Source organism: Pantherophis guttatus, chromosome 17 (genome assembly GCF_059756535.1).
Source record: "Pantherophis guttatus breed Tessera chromosome 17, ASM5975653v1, whole genome shotgun sequence".
NCBI classification, from domain to species: domain Eukaryota; kingdom Metazoa; phylum Chordata; class Lepidosauria; order Squamata; family Colubridae; genus Pantherophis; species Pantherophis guttatus.
In genome coordinates, this window is record NC_142079.1 from 1,069,942 (window position 1) to 1,089,640 (window position 19,699).

The window sequence follows — 19,699 nt, forward strand, 5'->3', positions numbered from 1 at the left end:
CTCCCTCTGCCCGTTTTTTTATCAGTTTCTGGATAAAAGAAACCAAGCTTGAGAACTTGTCATCTGAGAAAAGCAAACAGTACATTTATTGCTGGTTTTTCTAACGCTGCACCTTTCACGGTGGTTTCATTTCCCTCATGATTTCGCCCCCTGCATTATCAAAAATATTAAATCGCCCCCAAATCACAGTCCTTGCATTAATGGACTGAGCAGACGCCCCTTAGCAAGAAACCACTGGAAGATTCTCCCCGTCTTCTCCCTCCTCTCGGCTTCCCAAAGAAAAGCAAAGATGAACCAAGTTCCCGAGATCAAGAAAGCACTTCCTGGTGCTCAAAATCCAGAGCAGCAGCCAGCAAAATCGAGAGGAAGCCAGCTGAGCAATTCTTCATTGCTGCTCCTGTAGAGTATTTCTGCCAGTCAACTCCAGAAGCTGTTGAGCCTTGCTGGAAAACGTGGCCTCGCGCGTCCGCTCAGACTCCACCGAGGCCCAGTTAGCGTTTCAGTTCCATTTTCGCGATGGCTGCCTTGTGGACCTCATCGGGGCCATCGGCCAAGCGCAGGACTCGTGCCCAAGCAAAGGCCTGGGCCAGGGGCAGATCGCTGCCGAGGCCTGCTGCACCAAAGGCCTGGGGGAAAGATAGAAAGCCAAGGGGAAGTTTGAAAGGTTTGCAAGAATTGGCAGGGTGGATGAAACCCCCAAGAAGGAATCCCTACCAACCTTGGTGACTTTAAGACTTGTGGACGTCCATTCCCAGAATTGCCCATGGCTGGCTGAGGAATTCTGAGAGTTGAAGTCCACAAGTCTTAAAAGTTGCCAAGATTGGACCGCCCCTGCCCTAAATTGAAGGAGAGAAATTAGGATCAGAGGCAAGTGTCAAAAAGCTGCCCTGGCTCTCACCTGGATAGCTCGGTCAATGACCCGGAGCGCCACCCTCGGAGCCATTACTTTGATCAAGGCAATCTCCAGAGCGGCTTCCTAGATGGGTTGAGACAGGAGCCCAGTGGGGCCTTTTGGAGGCTTTCCCACACAGGCCAGGAGAGAGCATCCCACTGGTTGCCGTACCCCTCACAAGAAGCCCCCCCCACTCCCAGTGCATGCGGTGCCTTCTGCTGCTGCGGACGACCTCGAGCCGAAAGGAGAGCTTGGGTTCATGGCGTTCCCATCTTGGGGATTCTCTCCCCCCTTTCCCCTTACCTTGTTTCCCACAGTGTCCATGAGATGGGCCGCCTTGAGGACAAGGAGCCGGGCCTGCTCCAGTTCCAGGCGGGACTCGGCCAGATCCGCCCTGATGGTGCCCTGCTCTGCTAGCGGCTTTCCAAAGGCCACACGGGTAGTCACCTGCCAACCAAGGCACCAGGAGGAAAGGGTTGCCCCAAATAAGAGACCCCACAAAGCCTCGTATCCCCTTCCCAAGACCCACGGAATAAGAGCTAGCAAAGAGCTAGTCCAAGGGACGCCAAGCTGCCTTTGTGGAGCCACTCACCCGCTCCTTCATGAGGGCTAGCGCTCTTTCCGCCAGGCCGATCAGCCTCATGCAGTGGTGGATCCTTCCAGGGCCCAGCCACCCCTGGGCAATTTCGAACCCGCGGCCAGGACTGAGCAGGAGGTTCTCTTGGGGAACGCGGACGTTTTCAAAGGTCATCTGTCCGTGGCCAGCTAGAAAAGAAAGGATGTGAGAAGGGCTGTCCACAACTTGGAGCCCCCTGAGAGGCTTTGTCTGAACTGACCGCGAAGGGGTTCCAGGCCGTTACCCGTCCCACAAAATCACTGAACAGCTAAGAGACTCAGAGCGAAACCTCCCCAGCTAAACCAGAGAGGACCCTCGGCTTCACCTGGGGCGTCTTCCAAGCCGAACACGCTGAGCGGCCGAGTGACGGTGATGCCAGGGGAGTCCATGGGGACCAGGAGCATCGACTGTTGCTTGTGTCTCTGGGCTTCAGGGTTCGTCTTGCCCATAAAGATGCAGAGCTGGCAACGAGGGTCCAGGGAACCTGCCGGAATGAACGAGAATGAACTTTTCTACGTTGAGAAAAGATGCTCTCTGAATCCGCCTATCCTTCCTTTCTTCTCCGCTCTTGAACAGGGGAAGCTTACTGGGGATTGAACCAGGCTGTTGATTTGGACCAGGATCAAATGTGCCTGAAACTTTGATCTCCAGAGAAGATGCCCGCTTTGGCTTTCTACAGGTTCCAGGACAACCTCCGGGACTGTCCATCAAAGACACGAGGAAACTCTCCTTCCACAACACAACTGTGTGTTTGTTTTTTTTAATTTAGCCTGCCCTTTGTAGCATGGAAACCCAGGAGCACATCAGGACATACCTGAAATCCACCACTTGTGCCCGTTCAGTAGGTAAGCGTCTTGTTCTTTGGTAATAGAAGCCTCAATGTTGGTGGCATCAGAGGAAGCGACCTAAGGAAAGACACACTTCCTTGCAGGGGGGCAAGTACATCAGCCCCTCCGTCTCTATTCTGGACCAGACCGGAGCTTCCTCCGCGGATTCAAACGCGGAGACTTGTGGGATGGAGCTGGGCACCGACCTGGGGTTCTGTCATAGCAAAGCAGGAGCGGATCTTGCCTTCCAGCAAAGGCACCAGCCAGCGTTCCTTCTGGGCATCTGTGCCGTAGCGTACCAACACTTCCATGTTGCCAGTGTCTGGAGCAGAGCAATTGAAGACCTGGAGGAGGCAACCATGATTAGCTGAGGGGGTTAGTCAAAGCGTTCCCTGAATCTGGAAATGAGAGGCTGGGTAATTCTTCGGTGGGAGCAGAGACGGTCCTTAACTGTTTTCAGAAGGGAAGGAGACCAAGGGGAGCAGAGCAGCAGTAGACCAAGCACAGCTGCACCGGCAGGGCTTTGGGATCTGATCTGTGGCTCTTTGGGCCTGGAGGGATGAACGGCCCTTCTGGGGTAGAGGAGGCGCAAGGAGGACGTGGCCTCAGCCTTCTGCCCCAGCTTGTCCCCCTCGGGGCTTTCTCCTGGGTACCTCAGGGGCATAGACTGAAGTCCCCATCAGTTCACTTAAGTGGGCAAATTCCATGTTGGTCAAGCCTGCTCCGTATTTCGCCTCTGGATCACTCTCCAAGGGCAAGAAAAGGTTCCAGAGCCCCTCGGATTTTGCCTTCTCCTGCAGGATGAGAAGAAAGAGAGGAGAGAGAAAAATGAGGCGCATGGGGGAATTCTGGGAGTTGAAGTCCACACATCTTAAGGCTGCTGTGGTAGAGAAACTCTGCCTTAGCTCCTTGCCTTCAGCCCTCCAACCGAAATCAGAACATCTGAGATCCGTTGCCCTTTCCTCTCGTCCCCTCTTAGTCCTCCTCCTGTGACTGATGAAACCTGAGCTTGCAAGCTTCTTGGGGCAGGAGGCCAACCCCCCCCCCCCATTTAATAGTTTTGCAAAGCACCACATCCCTTGATAAAGCCGTGTCCCTGTGGCCACCAACCACGGAGCTGGCCAGGTTTCTCAAGGACGAAGAACTTGCCTTCAGCTCTTCTACCAGAGAATGGGGAGTCCACCTACTCGGGGAAGACTGGTGATCTCGCAGGAGCTGCTCAGATGGGTAAATGTGGGCATCCATGAATCTCTTCAGCTTGTGGTGCAGCTCCTGGACGCGGCTGGGCAGGCCCTCAGGGGAGAAGATCAGGTGGGACTTGGATGCAGGGCTCTGCGTGGCGTAGTCTCTCTTTGGAAGCAGCCTTGGGCTGGCCCAAGTCCTGAACGTCCTGACGGGTGGTCCAGAACTCGGAAGCTCCCTGAAGATCCGGAAGCCTTCCTTTGTGGCAAAATCCCAGGCAAGGTCCGCCATGAACTCCGCAAGCTTCCCAGCACTTTCGGCTGTTGCTGAACTGGCCTGGCCTGGGTGAGGGAAAGCGCTTAGGGGCTTAGTGGCCTGTACCTTTTGCGGTCGTATCTTGGGCTGCTCCCAGCACTTTTTCTGCCCACCCACAAACCCCCTGCGAGGAAGGCAGCCTGTATCACCTGCGAGGAAGCGCTTGTAGACCCCCTGTAGGATGGCAGCTGTTCTGAAAAAGGAAAAGGCCATGTAGAAGTTCCAGTTGTGGACCGGAGGGATGTCTCGGTGACGGCAGTACATCTGCAAGTAGGCCTCTGCCGTGGGAATGGCCAGCTGGTTGAGGTCACGATCACTCAAGCCTGGAAAGAGGCAAGCTGGGTTAGGCCTGGTCCAAGCGCAGGACTGGGATTGCAGTCTTGCTGCCCTCTTCCTTCTCCATGAAGGAATAGAGGGAAAGCTGGAGCCTCTATAAATACCTGCGGCAGGAAACCCACATCTTCCCACCGGGCTGAGCTGCCAATCTGGGTCTCCAAACCTGGAGCATTTCACCCCTGGCATCGGGTCTTAAGCAGGGGGTTGGACTAGAAGACCTCCCATGTCCTTTCCAACTCTGGCATTCTGCTGTTTAATTGGGACCCCTCTGTTTACCCCCGATGCTTGGGAACACGCAGGCACCTTTTATGACACTGCAGTCCGAAGGCATGAAATACGGCAGACAGTTATAGGCCACGTCACAGAGCGGGTCCCCCAAGGTGGAGAGCTCCCAGTCAAGGACAGCAACAACGTCCAGTTTCTCAGGGTGGAAGATAAGATTGTCCAGCCTATAAAGGGAAAAGCAGCCGCTGCAGAGAAGCCCAGTCGGTCACAAGGGCATCTTTGCCCACCTTGGAACTGCAATTCCAACCCAGCAGATCGGAGAAGGTTGCTGAAAGGTAGATGGTCTTCTGATGGCCAAGTGCCACACGAGTTGGGGAGGGGTCCCAAAACACGTCAGGCTTGGGAGGAAGTTTCCTTCTTTCTTTTTTTAGAAAATGAACTCAAGTCTTTTCTTCTAGTTTGGAGGTTGCTGGTGGCTGAGGTTTAGGTTCTCCCTAATTTTAATGAATTGCAAAGCCAATTGTTTGGGCGGGGGGAGGGGGAGAGGCAAGAATGAGGACACTGCTCCCCCCCCCCCAATTTTCCAATTGGTGCACATTCTGCAGAGACAATTAAATATCCTGCATCAGCTGAGAACCAAAGTCAGGTTTCTTTCCCAGGCTGGAAAGGATCCATTCTGAAATGTTATTTCAGGGCCTGCAGCACACAAAGAATTGGTCCCGAGTCTCTCCATTTCCTTATTTTAATATATATATATATTTTCCCCCCTACTTTCCTGCTTCTAAAGGCTTCTGTAAAACCAGGGGAAACACGACAGGTCAGCCAGTACCTGAAATCTCCATGAACAACCGAGAGCTGCTCACTGGCTGGAAGGTGGGACGGGAACCATTTGAGAAGCCTCTCCATGGCTGGGATTGTGTGAGTCTCCGTGGCTCGATACTGCTTGCTCCAGGTCTGGATTTGCCGCTGGACATAATTGCCTACAATATTAATATCTCCATGAAGTAACGTTTATCCTGTTCTTTGTAAAAACAATCCTACACAAATCCATTTTAAACGGGTACAGGTTTACAATCTCAGAGGAACAAAAAAGTTCCAGAGTTTTAACTTTTCTCTCTCATCACCTGGAGGGCTCTTTCCTCCAGAAATGTCCCTGCACCAACCTGAAGCTTTCTTTCCATCAGAGGATCCCATTTTATTTTAACATAATCCCAAAGACCAGAGTTCCTGCAAGGGAGCAGCCGAGAGGCGCTTGACCTACTGTGTTTTCCATAATCCTCCAGGCCAACAGTTTGGATGCCCACGCTGTGGATTTGACAGAGGACGCTATTCATGGCACTATAAACCTCCGTCCGCTGGTGGGGCTCCAGCTCTGGGAGAGAAGGGTCCTTGAAGATCCGGCCGGGGCTGTACTCCATCAGGTAGAAGGGGGTGCCGATGACACTAGAGCAACACCAGGACGTCAGCAGGGGATCGTGAGGTTTTCAGCCCCCCAAAACTCCATCCCATGCAGAATTGGGCCCAGAACTCACCTTGAATCTTCACATAAGGCCAGGACTTTTGGAACAGGGATGCCAGTATCCCTGAGGGCCTTCAGGACCCTACCCAACAAAAAGAGAAGAGAATTAAGATGGGAAGAAGTGCTGTGGGAGGAGGAAAAGAAGAAGAAATAATCATAGATGTAGTGCCCTTCAGATGATACCTCTCAGTTCCAATTATCATCAACAATGAATATGGTCATCCACAAGGCTGGGAGTTTCGCTTGTTAGCATTTTCACATAATTTATCGCTATATTTGCCAGATTTTTTTACCTGTATTCTCTCTCTACCGCGTGAGCGGAGGGCAAGAGCTTCCCCGGTGGCTTCTTCCTTAGAACCAACTGATGGTCCCCAAATCTGATGTAGTAAGTCGGATTGGACTGCCCGTGGCTGAACTGGTGCAGCTCCAGAGAACCTGCAAAGTCGCAGCCAAGAAGGACGATCAGGAAGAGCACACGTGAACCAGAGGGCCCCAGGAGACCCCGCACAGAATCCGGGGTTCCCTCCATTTTATCTTTGCAACTCTGCAAAGTGAGAAAGTTTGGAGCAGATGTTTGGCCCTAATCTGCACCCTTCTGCCATTAAAGTTCACTGGTTTTTTTTACATAACCTGCTAACAGGAGCACCACTGAATATTCCAAATAAAGACAATCTCTGCCCCCCACCCCAATGCAAAATGGGAATATCGACTCCTGTACCTTTCGCTTGGGCCCCCAAGATGTTTTCAAGATACTTTTGTAGAGGCGCTGTGGGGATTTCCATGGCCGGCCTCACAGAAGACGCGTAAGGAATCATGCAACGCAAGGGGAAAGTGAGGTAGGTCTCTAATTCTTGAACTGCAGAGTCCGCATCATCGACCTGAGCAGAGGAAGGAACGGAGGAGCTGAAGCAGCAAATAGGCTTAGAAGAACCCTGTGTTTAAAACAGAGTTTCCATGCACAAAGCAAGTATATCTGCAAATATCTCTGCTGGGAAGACATGACCAAAGAAGTAGGGCTAGATATTTATATCTAGAGAATAGCTTCAAAAAAAGTCTTAACTGAAGGAGGTTGGCTCAGCTCTGGGAAGACTGGTTTTAAAAGTGTCCTCCTTCCTGCACCCCTTCTTCACCTTCAGGGTCTTAATGCCAAGTTGGCTGGCAGCTTTGAGGTTCTGTCCGATGTCATCCAGAAAGATGGACTCCTTGGCCAGGACACCCAGGCGCTCCAAGCACAGCTGGTAGATGCGAGGGTCGGGTTTGCACACCCCTTCCCGACAAGATTCCACAACCTGGGAGAAAAAGCCGAACACCCAGGCAATGAGGCAGGAGGGAGGGAGTGGGGAAGGGATTCGGAAATAAAATAAACAGAACAGAAAAAGCCAATAGCGTCCTATGTTTCACATGAGGGTTTAGGGAGGGTTCAAGGTTTGATTCCTGGCCTTAAAGTTATTAACCAAGTAACAACAGAATGTACTCTTTCATGCAGCTGATTAATCAAGTGAGAAATTTGGCTAGCCAGATGCTCCCAATTAATCTTTTTTTTAAAGATTATTTTTTAGCAAAGGCAGTTAGATAATCATCAGTTGAACAAGGAAATCTGAGGGGTCCAAGCAGCCAAGATACCGAATCCTTCTTCTAAGTTATTCCATTATGGGACCTACGTAGAGAAAAATATAATTCGTTTTCCTTCACGAGCCCTGCGTACTCTTATACAAGTTTAGGCAAGCATAATTATTAAACTGTAACTATCACAATGAAGTAATAGCTCCAAGGAATGGGAGTTTCTGTGGAGCACAAAGAACTTACCACATCAAATTGCTTTCTGTCTATAGGCAGAAAACTCTCTCCATTTTCTAGATAAAAGTTGTTCGTCAAAACGGCCGTCTTGAGACCTCTGGCTCTGATGCACTTTACGGCCTCAGTCATAGCAGGGAGCTGGTCTGACATTTGTATTCTGGTTAATTCAAAAAGGAAAGAGTCCGCTGGAACAGAAGCATTTGCCTGGGGAGGGAAAAAGAAATGTAGGACGGGGTGGTTTTTTCCAGCGAAGAAATAAACATCAATAATCTTACATAGTTTATAAATTCAATTGTAAAGTTTCTCTCTCTCTTTTTTTTAGTTAGAAGAAACTAAGTCTGGTTTCTGAGATAGCATGGTAGCCATGAACAGTTTTAAATGCCCAACACAGTGATGGATTTTTTCCTGGTTGACTTCATCCAGCTCTAACTCGGAAAAACAAACGGGCTTATTGGGAAAAAGGACATTAACCCTGGGGCTGTTCATCCATGGGGCTGTCCCAAGGGGCTTCCACATATATTCACCTTAAGACCCTCCTCCCTTACTCATCCCACAGGAATCAAAGGGAAAAACCTGGCTTACAATTCTGGAGCACTGTTGTCTGAACTCGTGCAGAAATTCTGCCCACTTCAGCTGCCCTCTCATGAATCTCATCCAGGGCCTGTCCTCACCCCCGGATCTTAAGGCCTCTTTGATGGTGCCGGCGGGGACACGATTCCGAATCTCCCAATCTAGATAAAGGCAGGCAGTCCAGTGAGGAAGTCATATTTCTCTCTCGGAATACAAAAGATTTTAAGAATAATTAAGCAGCACAGGAGTAAAACCAACATTGAGGATGCTTCAGGAATTACGATTTTGAGCTGGTGCTCAGCCATTGAAGCCGTTTTCGGTTTCAAAACGACTCTCCCTGCTGCTCCAGAAGGTGGGAGAAATTCAACAGCTGAAAGCAGAGAAACTTCACACAGAACCAGCAGAGGGAAGAGAAGGTGATGGTATAAACTCTGGGAAAATCACCTACCCATGCCCAGTTTGTATGGAGAAGGAAGGAGGACGCCACCCATGTCAAAGATCACCGCTTTGTAGGGACAGGATGCGTAATTCCTCCACCGGGAAGCCACGTCTGGGGCCTTGTGCCAGGAAGACCAAAGGATCGGTACCCTCCTTGCAGGGCAGCTGCAAAAGGCTTGGAAAATTCTCCCGAAACCCATGGTCTGGGACCCTCAAAGCAGAGGGAAGGCTTCAGAGACTTGTGCAAAAGAGAATATTGGAGCATATTTTTTACACTGAGTTGTATATACTGGGCATATTTTTTGACACAATGCGGACTATCGTGTAGATTTTTAAAAAATCCCGTCACTTCTTATGGGCCAGTATTTCTAAGCCATGGCCACTTGAAGATGGGTGGCCGTCAGCTCCTAGAAGTCCTCAGCCAGAAATTCCGTGAGTTGACGTCCACCCATATTTTAAGTGGCCAAGATTGAGAAAGGCTGTTATAGCAGCATCATTTGTTGGTGTTGGACCTGGTCTTTGGGTGTTAAGGGAATTTCATTGTCTGTGTATACACGTACAATGACAATAAAGTAGTAGTTGTTATTATTATTATTATTATTATTATTATTATTATTATTATTAGTAGTAGTAGTAGTAGTAGTAGTAGTAGTAGTAGTAGAGGCCAAAGCGCTTCAGAAAAGCAAGGACCAGAGATGTTCCTCCCTGGAGGGAGGGGGCGGACAAGCCCCCCCCACCCCAAAAACCCTGGAGGAGCTTGGAGGCAGGTCCACTTGGCATCTCCAGCCTGTCGACCTCCAGGAACGGGGTTCCCCGGCCGACCTCAGCCTTCCTAGCCCCCGACCGATGCGCTGGACTCCAACTCCCATTGTCCCCAACCAGCCCCCTCCTCTAGCCTCTCCCCTGGAGGTTCCACCTCCTCCTCCAGAACCAACCAGGGCTCTTTAAAGCAAAATACAAGCCGTGGGTCGACTACACCGCCCATCCTCCGCAGCCAAGAGGTCCCATGCTCCACTCCTACCCACTGCCCCCCTCCTGGGAAGCCTTCGACCGAAGCTGGACTACAGCGGAGCAGAGGAGCCCTTCCGGGTTTGGAAGAAGGGGAGGAGGAGGAGTCATTGGCCCCGCCCACTCGCCCCCCGCGTGACCTCACGGCCGCGCCCCCTGCAGCGCACAGCGCCTGCGCGCCGCCCCTCCTGCCCCCGTGTCAAAGGTCACGAGGGCGGAGAGGCGGAAGCGCTCGGCAATCCGAGGCGGCGGAGGGCTCCCGTTTCTCCCGTTTCCCTCCCGCCCGAGCTCGGACCCCGCAGGCCCGGGACCCTCCGCGGGGCGGCCCCTATGAGTGTGTCTCTGGTGGTCCTTCGCTTGGAGCTGGCCGAGTCTTCGCCCGTGCCGGGCGGCTTCTCTTACAGCGCTGCCGGTGAGGGCCTGGGGGCTTCTCTTAGGGACGCTGCGAGGGTCTCTGTGTGTGTGGGGGGGGGTGACACGGCTAAAGCGGGGGCAGGAGAGCCGGGGGGGGCTGCCAGAGGAAGCGATAGGCCGGGAAAGACGAAGTATTTCGGTCCTGCTGTGTCTAAATCGGTGTTTTTCAAGCTTAAGACGGGAGGACTCCAACTCCCAGAATCCCCCACCCGGCAGAATTCTGGGACTTGAAGTCCACCCACCTTAACGCTCCCCTGCTTGAAAGACCCCGATTTAGGGCAACGTCGGTCAGGCCTTCTTTATTCGATCTCTCTCTCTGTGGGTCTGTTTATAATACGTTTGGCAAGTGGATGGGCGAAGCGAGGCTCTCGGCCTCTTGTGGGTCAGAGGGTGAAGGTGGACCCAGCGGAGGAAGAGGCAGGGAGGCGTCCAAACAGCCCGTGGCCTAAACGAGCTCCTTGCACGGGGCTGGTTCAGGTTTATCTGGTCTGGTTTGGCTGCGGCTGTGTTTGTGTTTGTGCGGAAACTCTGCAACAGTCGGGTGAATCATGCTTTTCAGCTACCGAGATGTCTGATGAGGTGATGCAGGAGACGTCGCTGGCCGCCGCTGCGGTGACCTTGGAGGGCAAGGCACCCGTGGAGAAGGCGACCATAATCCATCAACACATCGGCCGGCGGGAGATGACGGATGTGATCATCGAGACGATAAAGCCAGATCCAGGTACCTGTGACACGTCGTTTGGTGCCCCAAGTAGAAGGACGAGCGGTACATTTCTCTAGGACGTAGAGAATGATTGGCACAAGTGGAGAAGCACTATTGGATTGGAATTATGTAAATTTCACGGTGCATATTTGTATATATGTCTGTCTGTGCATCCATCCAACCTCCCTGGTTAATAAGCAGCTTTTGAAGGCCAGGCGAAACCTACCTTCTGAGGTCAGCTTGGCATTTAGCAAGAAATCCAAGGGTTTTTTCCCCACAAAAATGCAGAGAATTGCATCTGGGCAGGCAGGCTGTTAAACAGATTGACTTGCAAGCAACTTTATGTCAGCTTGTTTGCAAGGCACCATTTCAAGTGATTCTTGAAGTCTGCTTATTAATTTTTTATGAGCGTATGAATCAATAGGACCAATGATTAGAAATTAGTACTTGACTCTGGATTGTTACTGGCAACCTTTAGTCTTCTGGTACAGCATTGTTGAGAAATATGAGCTGAGCAGCTTTTCTGGATTCAAAATCTTAATGGCCTATTTTTATACTGATAAAACATTTCTAAGAAATCTTCTGCCATTATTTTTCCCATTGTTTCAAAGCAGTCCCTTACCTTTTAATGAGAAAAGATCTTAAAATAGGTATGGATTGCAGTTTGGAAGTGTCAGGTTTCTAACTTATCTGTTTTTGGATTTCTGAAAAAGATGAGGTGAAAGAGATGATGGACAAAGTTGGCGCAGCTGAGGCTTCCTCCACTGAGGGTTACAATAATCAGGATGGCCAAAGTGGAAGCAGTGGGACTACACCGGATTCTCCATCAAAGCAGCTCCCTGACCAGATTTCCTTTTTCAGTGGGAATCCATCGGTTGAAATAGCTCACGGCATTATGCACCTCTACAAGACAAAGTAAGAAAGCAGGACTCACATTAAATGCTTTAAGGCAGGAGAGTCTCCAAGCTTGGCAACTTTAAGACTTGTGGACTTCAATTCCTAGAATTCCCCACTTGCATGGCCGGCTGGGGAATTCTAGGAGTTGAAGTTCACAAGCCTTAAAAGTTGTCAAGTTTGGAGACCCCTGCTTTAAAGGATCTGGAAAGCTGCCATCACTATGAAATTCCTCTTCCTTTGAGAAGGAAAGGCTGTGGGCGAAGGGGAATTCTGGGAGGTGAAGTCCAGATGTCTTAAAGCAGTTAAGATTGGCGAACACTGCATTATAGAGTCGAAGCAAAAAGAATGGACTTGCTGACTAGTCTTAATTCTTCCCTTGTGCAGCAAAATGACCTCGTTAAAAGAAGAGGTGCGGCGTAGCGCCATGCTGTGTATTCTCACAGTCCCTGCCACAATGACCAGCCACGACCTCATGAAGTTTGTGGCGTCTTTTTATGATGTCATCGAACACATGAAAATCATCCGAGATTCCACCCCAAACCAGTACATGGTCCTCATCAAATTCCGGACCCAGGTAAGGACAAAGAGCGACTTCAGCTTTGGGCTTAAGGCTCCTTCCGTGCCTCTCCTGTCTGGTTGTGATCCAGAAACACGTATGCTGCTCTTGCAACTAGAAAGTCCTGAATCTGAGAGAGGAAGGGGCTGTGTAAGCGAGTGCCGCTGGCCTTCTTATATTATTTATATTTTGAGGAGGTGGGAGAAGGGAAATAGACCTCTGATCATTTACAATTTGTGTCCCTCCAAACTGTTCTCCTGTGGCTTCTGTGCAGGCAGATGCAGACAGCTTCTACATGACTTGCAACGGTCGGCAGTTCAACTCCATAGAAGAGGACGTTTGTCAGCTCGTCTACGTGGAAAGGGCAGAGGTCTTCAAGTCAGAAGCCGTAAGCGGTCTCTTGTTCTCTGTTTCCTTTCTGGGAGGGGGAGATCTCTCCCCAGTTAGCCATCTTCTGGTGTAAGATGCCGCTGAAGCGAGGCCAGATTGGGGGCGGGGGGTCACAGGGGGGATAGTACGGTGATAAGGCCCCGCAGCGTTTTCTGATACTCCAGAGGAAATTTGCCTATGTCCTACGATACCTAGCAGACCAGCTTGCAGAGGTTTCCCGTTGCTGTTCATTGCAACTGGAAGGTGGACTGGCTAAGACAGGGTTTTCCAACCTGCTGACTGGGGAATTCTGGGAGTTGAAGTCCACACACCTTCAAGTGGCCAGGGTTGGGAGACACTGAGGCCAGATGTCTTCTCCTCCCACAGGGGGCCAGCCTGCCCGTCATGGACCTGACCGAGCTCCCCAAATGCACCGTCTGCTTGGAGAGGATGGATGAATCGGTCAACGGGATCCTGACCACGGTCTGCAACCACAGCTTCCACAGTCAGTGTCTGCAGCGGTGGGAGGACACCACGTAAGACCCTCACAAGGGCGGAAAGGTGGATCAGAGCAGGGGCAATGGAGATCCAGAAGGTTAAAGCTGGGCAACCTAGTTTGGAGTCCTCAAGGCCTTCTCTTTTCTCCCTTCTCCAGGTGCCCCGTCTGCAGGTACTGCCAGACTCCGGAACCTGTAGAAGAAAACAAATGTTTTGAATGTGGAGTCCAAGAAGTGAGTGAGTCTGGATCCATGTCTGTTCATAAATCAGCAGTGTTGCTTCTTCGGAAATAGAATTTGGGTGTTTTTCCCCCCTGGATGTCAGTTGTATTGCTCTTTCTGTTATACAGAACCTGTGGATATGCCTCATCTGCGGACACATTGGATGCGGGCGTTACGTGAGCCGGCACGCATACAAGCACTTTGAGGAGACACAACACACCTACGCCATGCAGCTGACCAATCACAGGGTCTGGGACTACGCCGGGGGTAAGCCCTGTGCCACAGACCACCGAGCCACACCCCAAAGTGGACCACCCCCTTTAGTTGGGGAGACCCCTGGTCCATCTACTTTGCTATAATCAGAGAGGGCTCCATTTTTGAGAGCAAGACGTCCTTGGGTGGGGAGAAGTTGAGGGCCACCACTTCTTTACCTCAAAAGGAGCCAAGTTCTCAGCCAGGTGAATCTTCTCCCTTAACACACACCTGAAGGTGGCCATAGTTGGAGGTGACTCCTGAGCTGCTTTGATTCGGACCTTGATTCAGGATGACCAGTTGGTTGTTGTCTTTTCTCTAGACAATTACGTCCACCGTCTGGTGGCCAGCAAAACAGATGGCAAGCTGGTTCAGTACGAATGTGAGGGGGATGTGTGTCAAGAAGAGAAAATTGATGCCTTACAATTAGAAGTAAGTGTGCATCACTGCTCTTCCCAGACGGTTTGTTTGTGGAGATTTTCATGGCTAACTCAATGGATCCTCTGGAATGTTTTTCATAGTCTAGGGTTGTCTTTCTTGAATGTAACTTGGAGTGGAGGAGACCTCCGGGATGGGATTCCAGCTGTCCTCTAGAGCAGGTGTCTTCAACCTTGGCAACTTTTAAGACCTGTGGACTTCAACTCCCAGAGTTCCTCAGCTTCGTGAAGCTTTGCTGGATGAGGAATTCTGGGAGTTGAAGTCCACAAGTCTTAAAGTGGCCAAGGTTGGAGACACGTGCTCTAAAGAACATAAGGATGGCTTGTCCACTTTCTCTCTCTCTCTCTGAATGCAGTATTCCTACTTGCTAACCAGCCAGTTGGAGTCCCAGCGCATCTACTGGGAGAACAAGATCGTCCGAATAGAAAAGGATACGGCCGAAGAAGTAAGTTCCTTCTGAAAGCTTTGTTCTTGTAGACAGCAGGAACCAGATTGCAGGGTCAGATTGAGCTCCTTCCATTTAGGAATGCCTGGTTCGCTCTTGGGGCCGAAGTCCAGCCAAGAAGTCCCTTGAGAAGGGCTTGGGATCTCAGAACCTGCAGGTAGCCATGCTGGACTAAGGAAGCCACTTCATGGGCTGGTTCCTTCTCTCTGCTCAGTCTATGTTTCCTCTTCCAAAGCAGAGTCCATCCTTTTCAAAGGGAGCTCCAGGAACATTCTTCCAAGGAATCGCTGTTCGTTTCCCAACCCAAAGTTGGGAAACCATTTCACTGTAGCAATTCCTACTCGCCCAGAAAAATTCTTGAGAAGAATGGTCCTGAATCGGATTCTGAGCCATGCAGAGAGCACCCAGCTGGAACTTAAAATGCCCATTTTTAAAAAATATCATTTACAGATCAACAACATGAAGGCCAAATTTAAAGAGACTATTGAGAAATGCGACTCGCTGGAACACAGACTGAACGACTTACTGAAGGAGCGGCAGTCGATCGAAAGGAAGTGGGTAACTTTCAGAATTTAGAACTGGACGTTCCTAAAATTAGTGATCTGGGTGCAAAATGCATCTCCTTTGTGATTTTTGACTCCAATCTCCCCCCCTCCCCCCCGAGGACCAGCTGGTTTCCTCTTGGTCCGGAATTAACGTCCTTAGGAGCGACATAGAGGTAGTCCTTGACATGCAGCTATGATGGGAGACCATCCATGATGGTCATAAAACAGTTACATGACCTGAAGTTGGTGGGGTTTTTTTATTTTTTTTATTTTTTGCAACAATCGTTAAGCAAATGCTGCAGTTCTTAAACAAAGCAATCAGGGTTTTGCTGAAAACTGGAAGTGCTAGCTTTTGGTAAAACTGTCGTAAAATGCAATCGCTTGATGACAGAATCCTGCAAACAGCCGTAAATGAAGCCACGGTTAGACTTAGAATAACTTTATGGTCACACTGAATGTATATAATTGGCATACATTAAAATGAAATTTCATGGCAGTTGCCTTAGCGCTTCAGTTCCAGTCATAGGAATTTAGAGATTGAGGTGGGGGGAGGGGCAAGTGTCAGAATTTCAAATTTGAGTCAGAATTCTCCTTTTTTTTGTTGTAACTTCAAACAGTTGCAAGTCGAGGACTGCCAGTATTAAGCCCTAAAGGGGTGATGGCAAACCTTTTAGACACCGACTGCCCAAACTGCGTGGACATCTGCACATGCGCAGCAGAGACCCGGCTGGTGGGTCATCCCAACACCGGCAGCGAGGCAAGAAGTAAGATCTTTCTTTCGTGAGCTTCTGTTTCGTCGTTTGCAAGGAAACAGAAGCTCGGGAAAGAAACACCACGGAGATCTGACCTGGGGCGACGGCGCCTGTGCCAGCAGAGAGGGCTCTGTCTGTGCCATCTCTGGCACGCGTGCCATAGGTTTGCCCTAGAGGGGTGAAATATCTTCCAGGGCAGTGTGCTTGTCAGACTTCAGAGAGGCAATGTGTCATTTTCAAGACAGACAGAAATCCCTGCTCCTTTTATCCCGGTAAAGATGCTTCTGCTGCTGCTGCCGCCGTTGCCTCAGTTCCCCCTTCTCCCCTTCCAGATGCAGCCAGCTAAGCACCAAGGTGTCCAAGCTGACCAACGAGCTGAAGGAAGAGCAGGAGATGAACAAATGCCTGCGGGCCAACCAGCTCCTGCTCCAGAACAAGCTGAAGGACGAGGAGAAGCTCCTGAAGGAGACCTGCGAACAGAAGGACCTCCAGATCACCGAGGTCCAGGAGCAGCTCCGCGACGTCATGTTCTACCTGGAGGCCCAGCAGAAGATCAACCACCTGCCCGCCGAGGCCCGACAGGAGATCCAGGACGGGCAGATCAACATCCCCATGGCCTCTTCGGCGGGTTCATCCGCGGGAGGCAGCGGGAAGCCCTCCTCCCGCAAGGGGAGAAGCAAGAGGGGCAAGTGACAAGCGGGCGCAGAGGCAACGGAGGTGACCGCCATCGGGTGCAGGAAGGGTGTCGGGAGGGCAAAACGAGCGTTGTCTGTTTTGGCAAAAATAGGCTGGAAAATCTAGCCAGGGACGAGTGTCCGGTTTCTGGATCCTTTGCACTAAACCCTGGGCCACCGACGGCCCTGAAGACGCCTTTTCCTCTGCTAGCTAGCTTGCCTTAGGCTCTCTGTAGTGAAACCCAAAGCGGCTGCCGGGCCTTCCTCCCCTCCCCTCTCTCTCTGCTGCTTCCCTGGGGACGCCACCCACCGTCTTTCAGCTCCAGAGGTTTCGACCGAGACCCACATTGAAAAGAGCAGGAACCAAAACGCTGACCGAGCTTTAGGTTTTATTTCGGAAGGAGCAAGCAGGACTGCGGTCGCTTGACGTCCAACCTAGGCTGAAAGTTATACCTGAATGTAGGCTTCCCTCCCCAGGATGAGTGGGAGGGGGGGCAGTTAGTGGCCTTTGGAGGATGTGGGCTCAGCTCAGCCGGAAACCTGAAAAGGTGCTGGAGAATATCAGGGCTGAAGTCCTTTGATTGGGGCGACTGCCAGGGAAATGTGCCTCTCTTTCTTTTTGTCCTTATGTGGTCCCTTTTCCTTCCTTCCTTCCTTCCTTCCTTCCTTCCTTCCTTCCTTCCTTCCTTCCTTCCTTCCTTCCTTCCTTCCCTGCCTCTCCTTCCTTCCCTTCTCTTTCCTTTCCTTCCCCCTTTCCTTCCTCTTTCCCTCTCCTTTCTTTGCAGCTAATTCTTTTCTCCCGCCACGGTTGATCCCTGGGCCATACATTTTGTGGGGTCTCGTCTCGTCCTGATTGCCGCCTTTGCCATTTAGGGAGATTTGTAGCGAAGTGTGTTTGTGCACGTTTGCCTTGGCTCCCATTGTGTAGCTTCCGCTCTGTCCGGGTGCGTGTCCATTGCAGAATTCCAGGCGTGGCATTCTGCTGCAGCGAGGCTGCTGGGAAGCTACCCAGGTGAGTAAACTTCTCCTCTCCCACCCCCGAGTCTCTGTTCCAAACCCCCTTTTCTGAAAAGGAGGAAATAGGCGCTGGGGTGTCAATTCTGCCCACTTTCCTGCAGGCATTCCCCAAGGAAGGCTGCAGGGCCCTGATAGCTAGCAAAGTCCTCGCACAGGCTGGGGGTTGCGTTGGTGGGTTGGTTGGTTTTTGGGCAAAACCCCCAGGTTCCCTGCTGCTGGCTTTGACTGGACCAGACTTTGGACATTCTTCGTAGCAGCCTTAGACGTAGCAGCAGGCATTAGATACCGAACCAGCTAAACAGCCGCTGAGTTTTAAAGCAAGCTTAGTTTGCACAGTAGCTCGCATGGCACACTGGTCCTTCAGCGCCAAGAGCCCGCCGTCGCACTTTTGGTGGCTGTGGTGTTTTGCTCCCTTAGTGTGTAAGAGAAGTAGTAAGTTATTGATTAGTCTGGAGGCCCCCAAGTGACGTGGCGCCTCCACAAGGAATCTTGCTGAGTTTCTACAGCGAGGGCCTCCCGGGCACCTGGGCTTGGCGGCTGCAGTCCCTGGCAGGGATCAAGCCAGCTTCAGGAGGGTTCGGAGGTTTGCCTTGGTCTATTAAATGCCTTCATCCCAGCAACTGCATACAGGGAAATGGTTTGCTTAGCATCTAGGTCAAAGGCCTCGATCCTGGCTTCTTGTTTTCCTTTTATAAACCAGAGTCAAAATCCAGGGCTTGTTCTTGACTCAGGAACCTTGGTTTGTTTGGCAGCAACAAGCCGGGCTCCTGAGTTTTGGCCATAGAAAGCCAACCAATGCTTGCAACCAGGGACCCTGAGTCTGGGCAAATATACAGGGTCTTCACACCCCTAATTCTGAGCTAATGTGGCCTCAGCAGTTTTTCACCAATATCTGGGGGGGGGAGGAGGTTCTACAATGAGGAGGAACTGTGTGTGTGTGTGTCTGTGTGACACTAGCATGCAGTTCACCGATCCTCCCACTCCCTGATTTCTGAGCCTCTGAGGCCATGTTTTTTCCTAAGATACAAGCACGGGACAAATGCATTTTAGAATTCAAACTGCACAGGAGGGCTGTCTCAGAGAATATAAGAGCCACGATTTCCACCACACAGCACCTACTGAGTTTTTTTTTTTAAAGGATCCCTCCTGGGGATTTTTTTTTCTTCTTCTTTTGCACTGCTGTGTTCTTTTTTTGCTTCCTCATCAATTTCCCTTGAAACGAGGAGGAAGTGAGTGTGTGGCCACACCGTCAGGCGTGGGGAAACGGATTCTGACAGAGAACAAGAAAGGAAGAGGCGACGAGTCCAGAATGAACAGGAGCTGGTTGCAAAGAAAAGAGTAACTACATCTTTATTAGCAGATTTGTCATTAGTCGACCATTGGAGGGTGTGTGTGTGTGTGTGTGTGTGTGTGTGTGTGTGTGTGTGAACCTCTATTGCTGTTGCTTCGGCTGAGAGGCTCCTCCAAACTGATCAAGACGCAGGCAGTTTTTAAGAGGCGTTTTCGGTTCTGTTTGTAACTGGGAAACCCCACTTAACGTACCGAGGCAGAGCAATGAAAACAAAAAATCCTCCAATGGATCTCAGCTGAGAAGAGCCGGTCTTATTCAGGGGTAGCATGTAGCTTGACTGGCGCTCAAAACACCCATCAGTGTCTACTTTAAAAACAAAAAATCTGGATTGTAACAGCAGCAACGAGAGCATATTAAACCGGATAAAAGTCCAACCTGTGATATTTGTTTGTAACATGCGTATTTGGTTGTAAGAATGCAGCAGTCACCAAGTTGTCTACTAGACAAAGTTAGGATTGGCCTAATTGCAGTTTATTGGCAGGGTGGTTGGGTCTGTGTAACAAGCTAGGCCAGGAATCGTAGTTTATATACGGCCTTATAATCCGTTCTTTACTTTCCCGTCTCTCCTTAATGCGATTCCTTTCTAAGTCTTCCCTTCTGAAGAAAATGACACTTCTTTTTTAAGCAAAACGAGAGAGAAAAAAAGGTTTCCTGGTAAGAAAAAGCTCTCCTTGTAGACTTCCAGCTTAATTACGAACCCCAGGAAAGAGTCCAAAGAGATCAGGATTCAATTGTGTGCTCGTAGCTGCTCCCTTAACTTGTTGGATCCCTTCTCATTTGTAGGGGTGGGTGGGGGGGTGTCACTGAACCATTGGGAGATCTGCTTGCTGGGATCAGTTTAG

General features: G+C 50.6%; 2 protein-coding genes across 5 annotated transcripts; one reads left to right on the forward strand and one right to left on the reverse strand.

The window, feature by feature from the left end:
- Nucleotides 1–62: 62 nt before the first annotated feature.
- ACAD10 (acyl-CoA dehydrogenase family member 10) lies at nt 63–9,805 on the reverse strand. Of its 4 annotated transcripts, none has more exons than XM_087880099.1 (21): nt 9,739–9,805; nt 8,728–8,955; nt 8,292–8,440; nt 7,719–7,913; nt 7,043–7,201; nt 6,631–6,790; nt 6,206–6,347; nt 5,926–5,994; nt 5,655–5,836; nt 5,223–5,373; nt 4,472–4,617; nt 3,982–4,155; nt 3,485–3,858; nt 2,989–3,129; nt 2,542–2,679; nt 2,323–2,413; nt 1,834–1,992; nt 1,485–1,657; nt 1,196–1,339; nt 899–976; nt 63–626 (listed from the first exon to the last, which is right to left on the reverse strand). In XM_087880099.1, exons 2-21 carry the CDS (start codon nt 8,915–8,917, stop codon nt 492–494), a joined length of 3,150 nt encoding a protein of 1,049 aa, XP_087736225.1. In that variant the 5' UTR covers nt 8,918–8,955; nt 9,739–9,805; the 3' UTR covers nt 63–491. The 4 variants fall into 4 exon arrangements, with proteins under 4 accessions (XP_087736225.1, XP_087736226.1, XP_087736228.1 ...); XM_087880100.1 differs by having other exon boundaries at nt 9,653–9,768; XM_087880102.1 differs by lacking the exon at nt 9,739–9,805 and having other exon boundaries at nt 7,043–7,569; nt 8,728–8,930.
- A 48-nt stretch (nt 9,806–9,853) lies between these two features.
- On the forward strand, nt 9,854–19,231 carry BRAP (BRCA1 associated protein). The gene is made up of 12 exons (XM_060691949.2): nt 9,854–10,137; nt 10,699–10,860; nt 11,556–11,757; nt 12,124–12,313; nt 12,570–12,683; nt 13,052–13,200; nt 13,320–13,395; nt 13,512–13,650; nt 13,958–14,067; nt 14,429–14,518; nt 14,969–15,072; nt 16,148–19,231. The coding sequence occupies exons 1-12, from the start codon at nt 10,056–10,058 to the stop codon at nt 16,506–16,508; spliced, it is 1,779 nt and encodes a 592-aa protein (XP_060547932.1). The 5' UTR covers nt 9,854–10,055; the 3' UTR covers nt 16,509–19,231.
- Nucleotides 19,232–19,699: the final 468 nt, after the last annotated feature.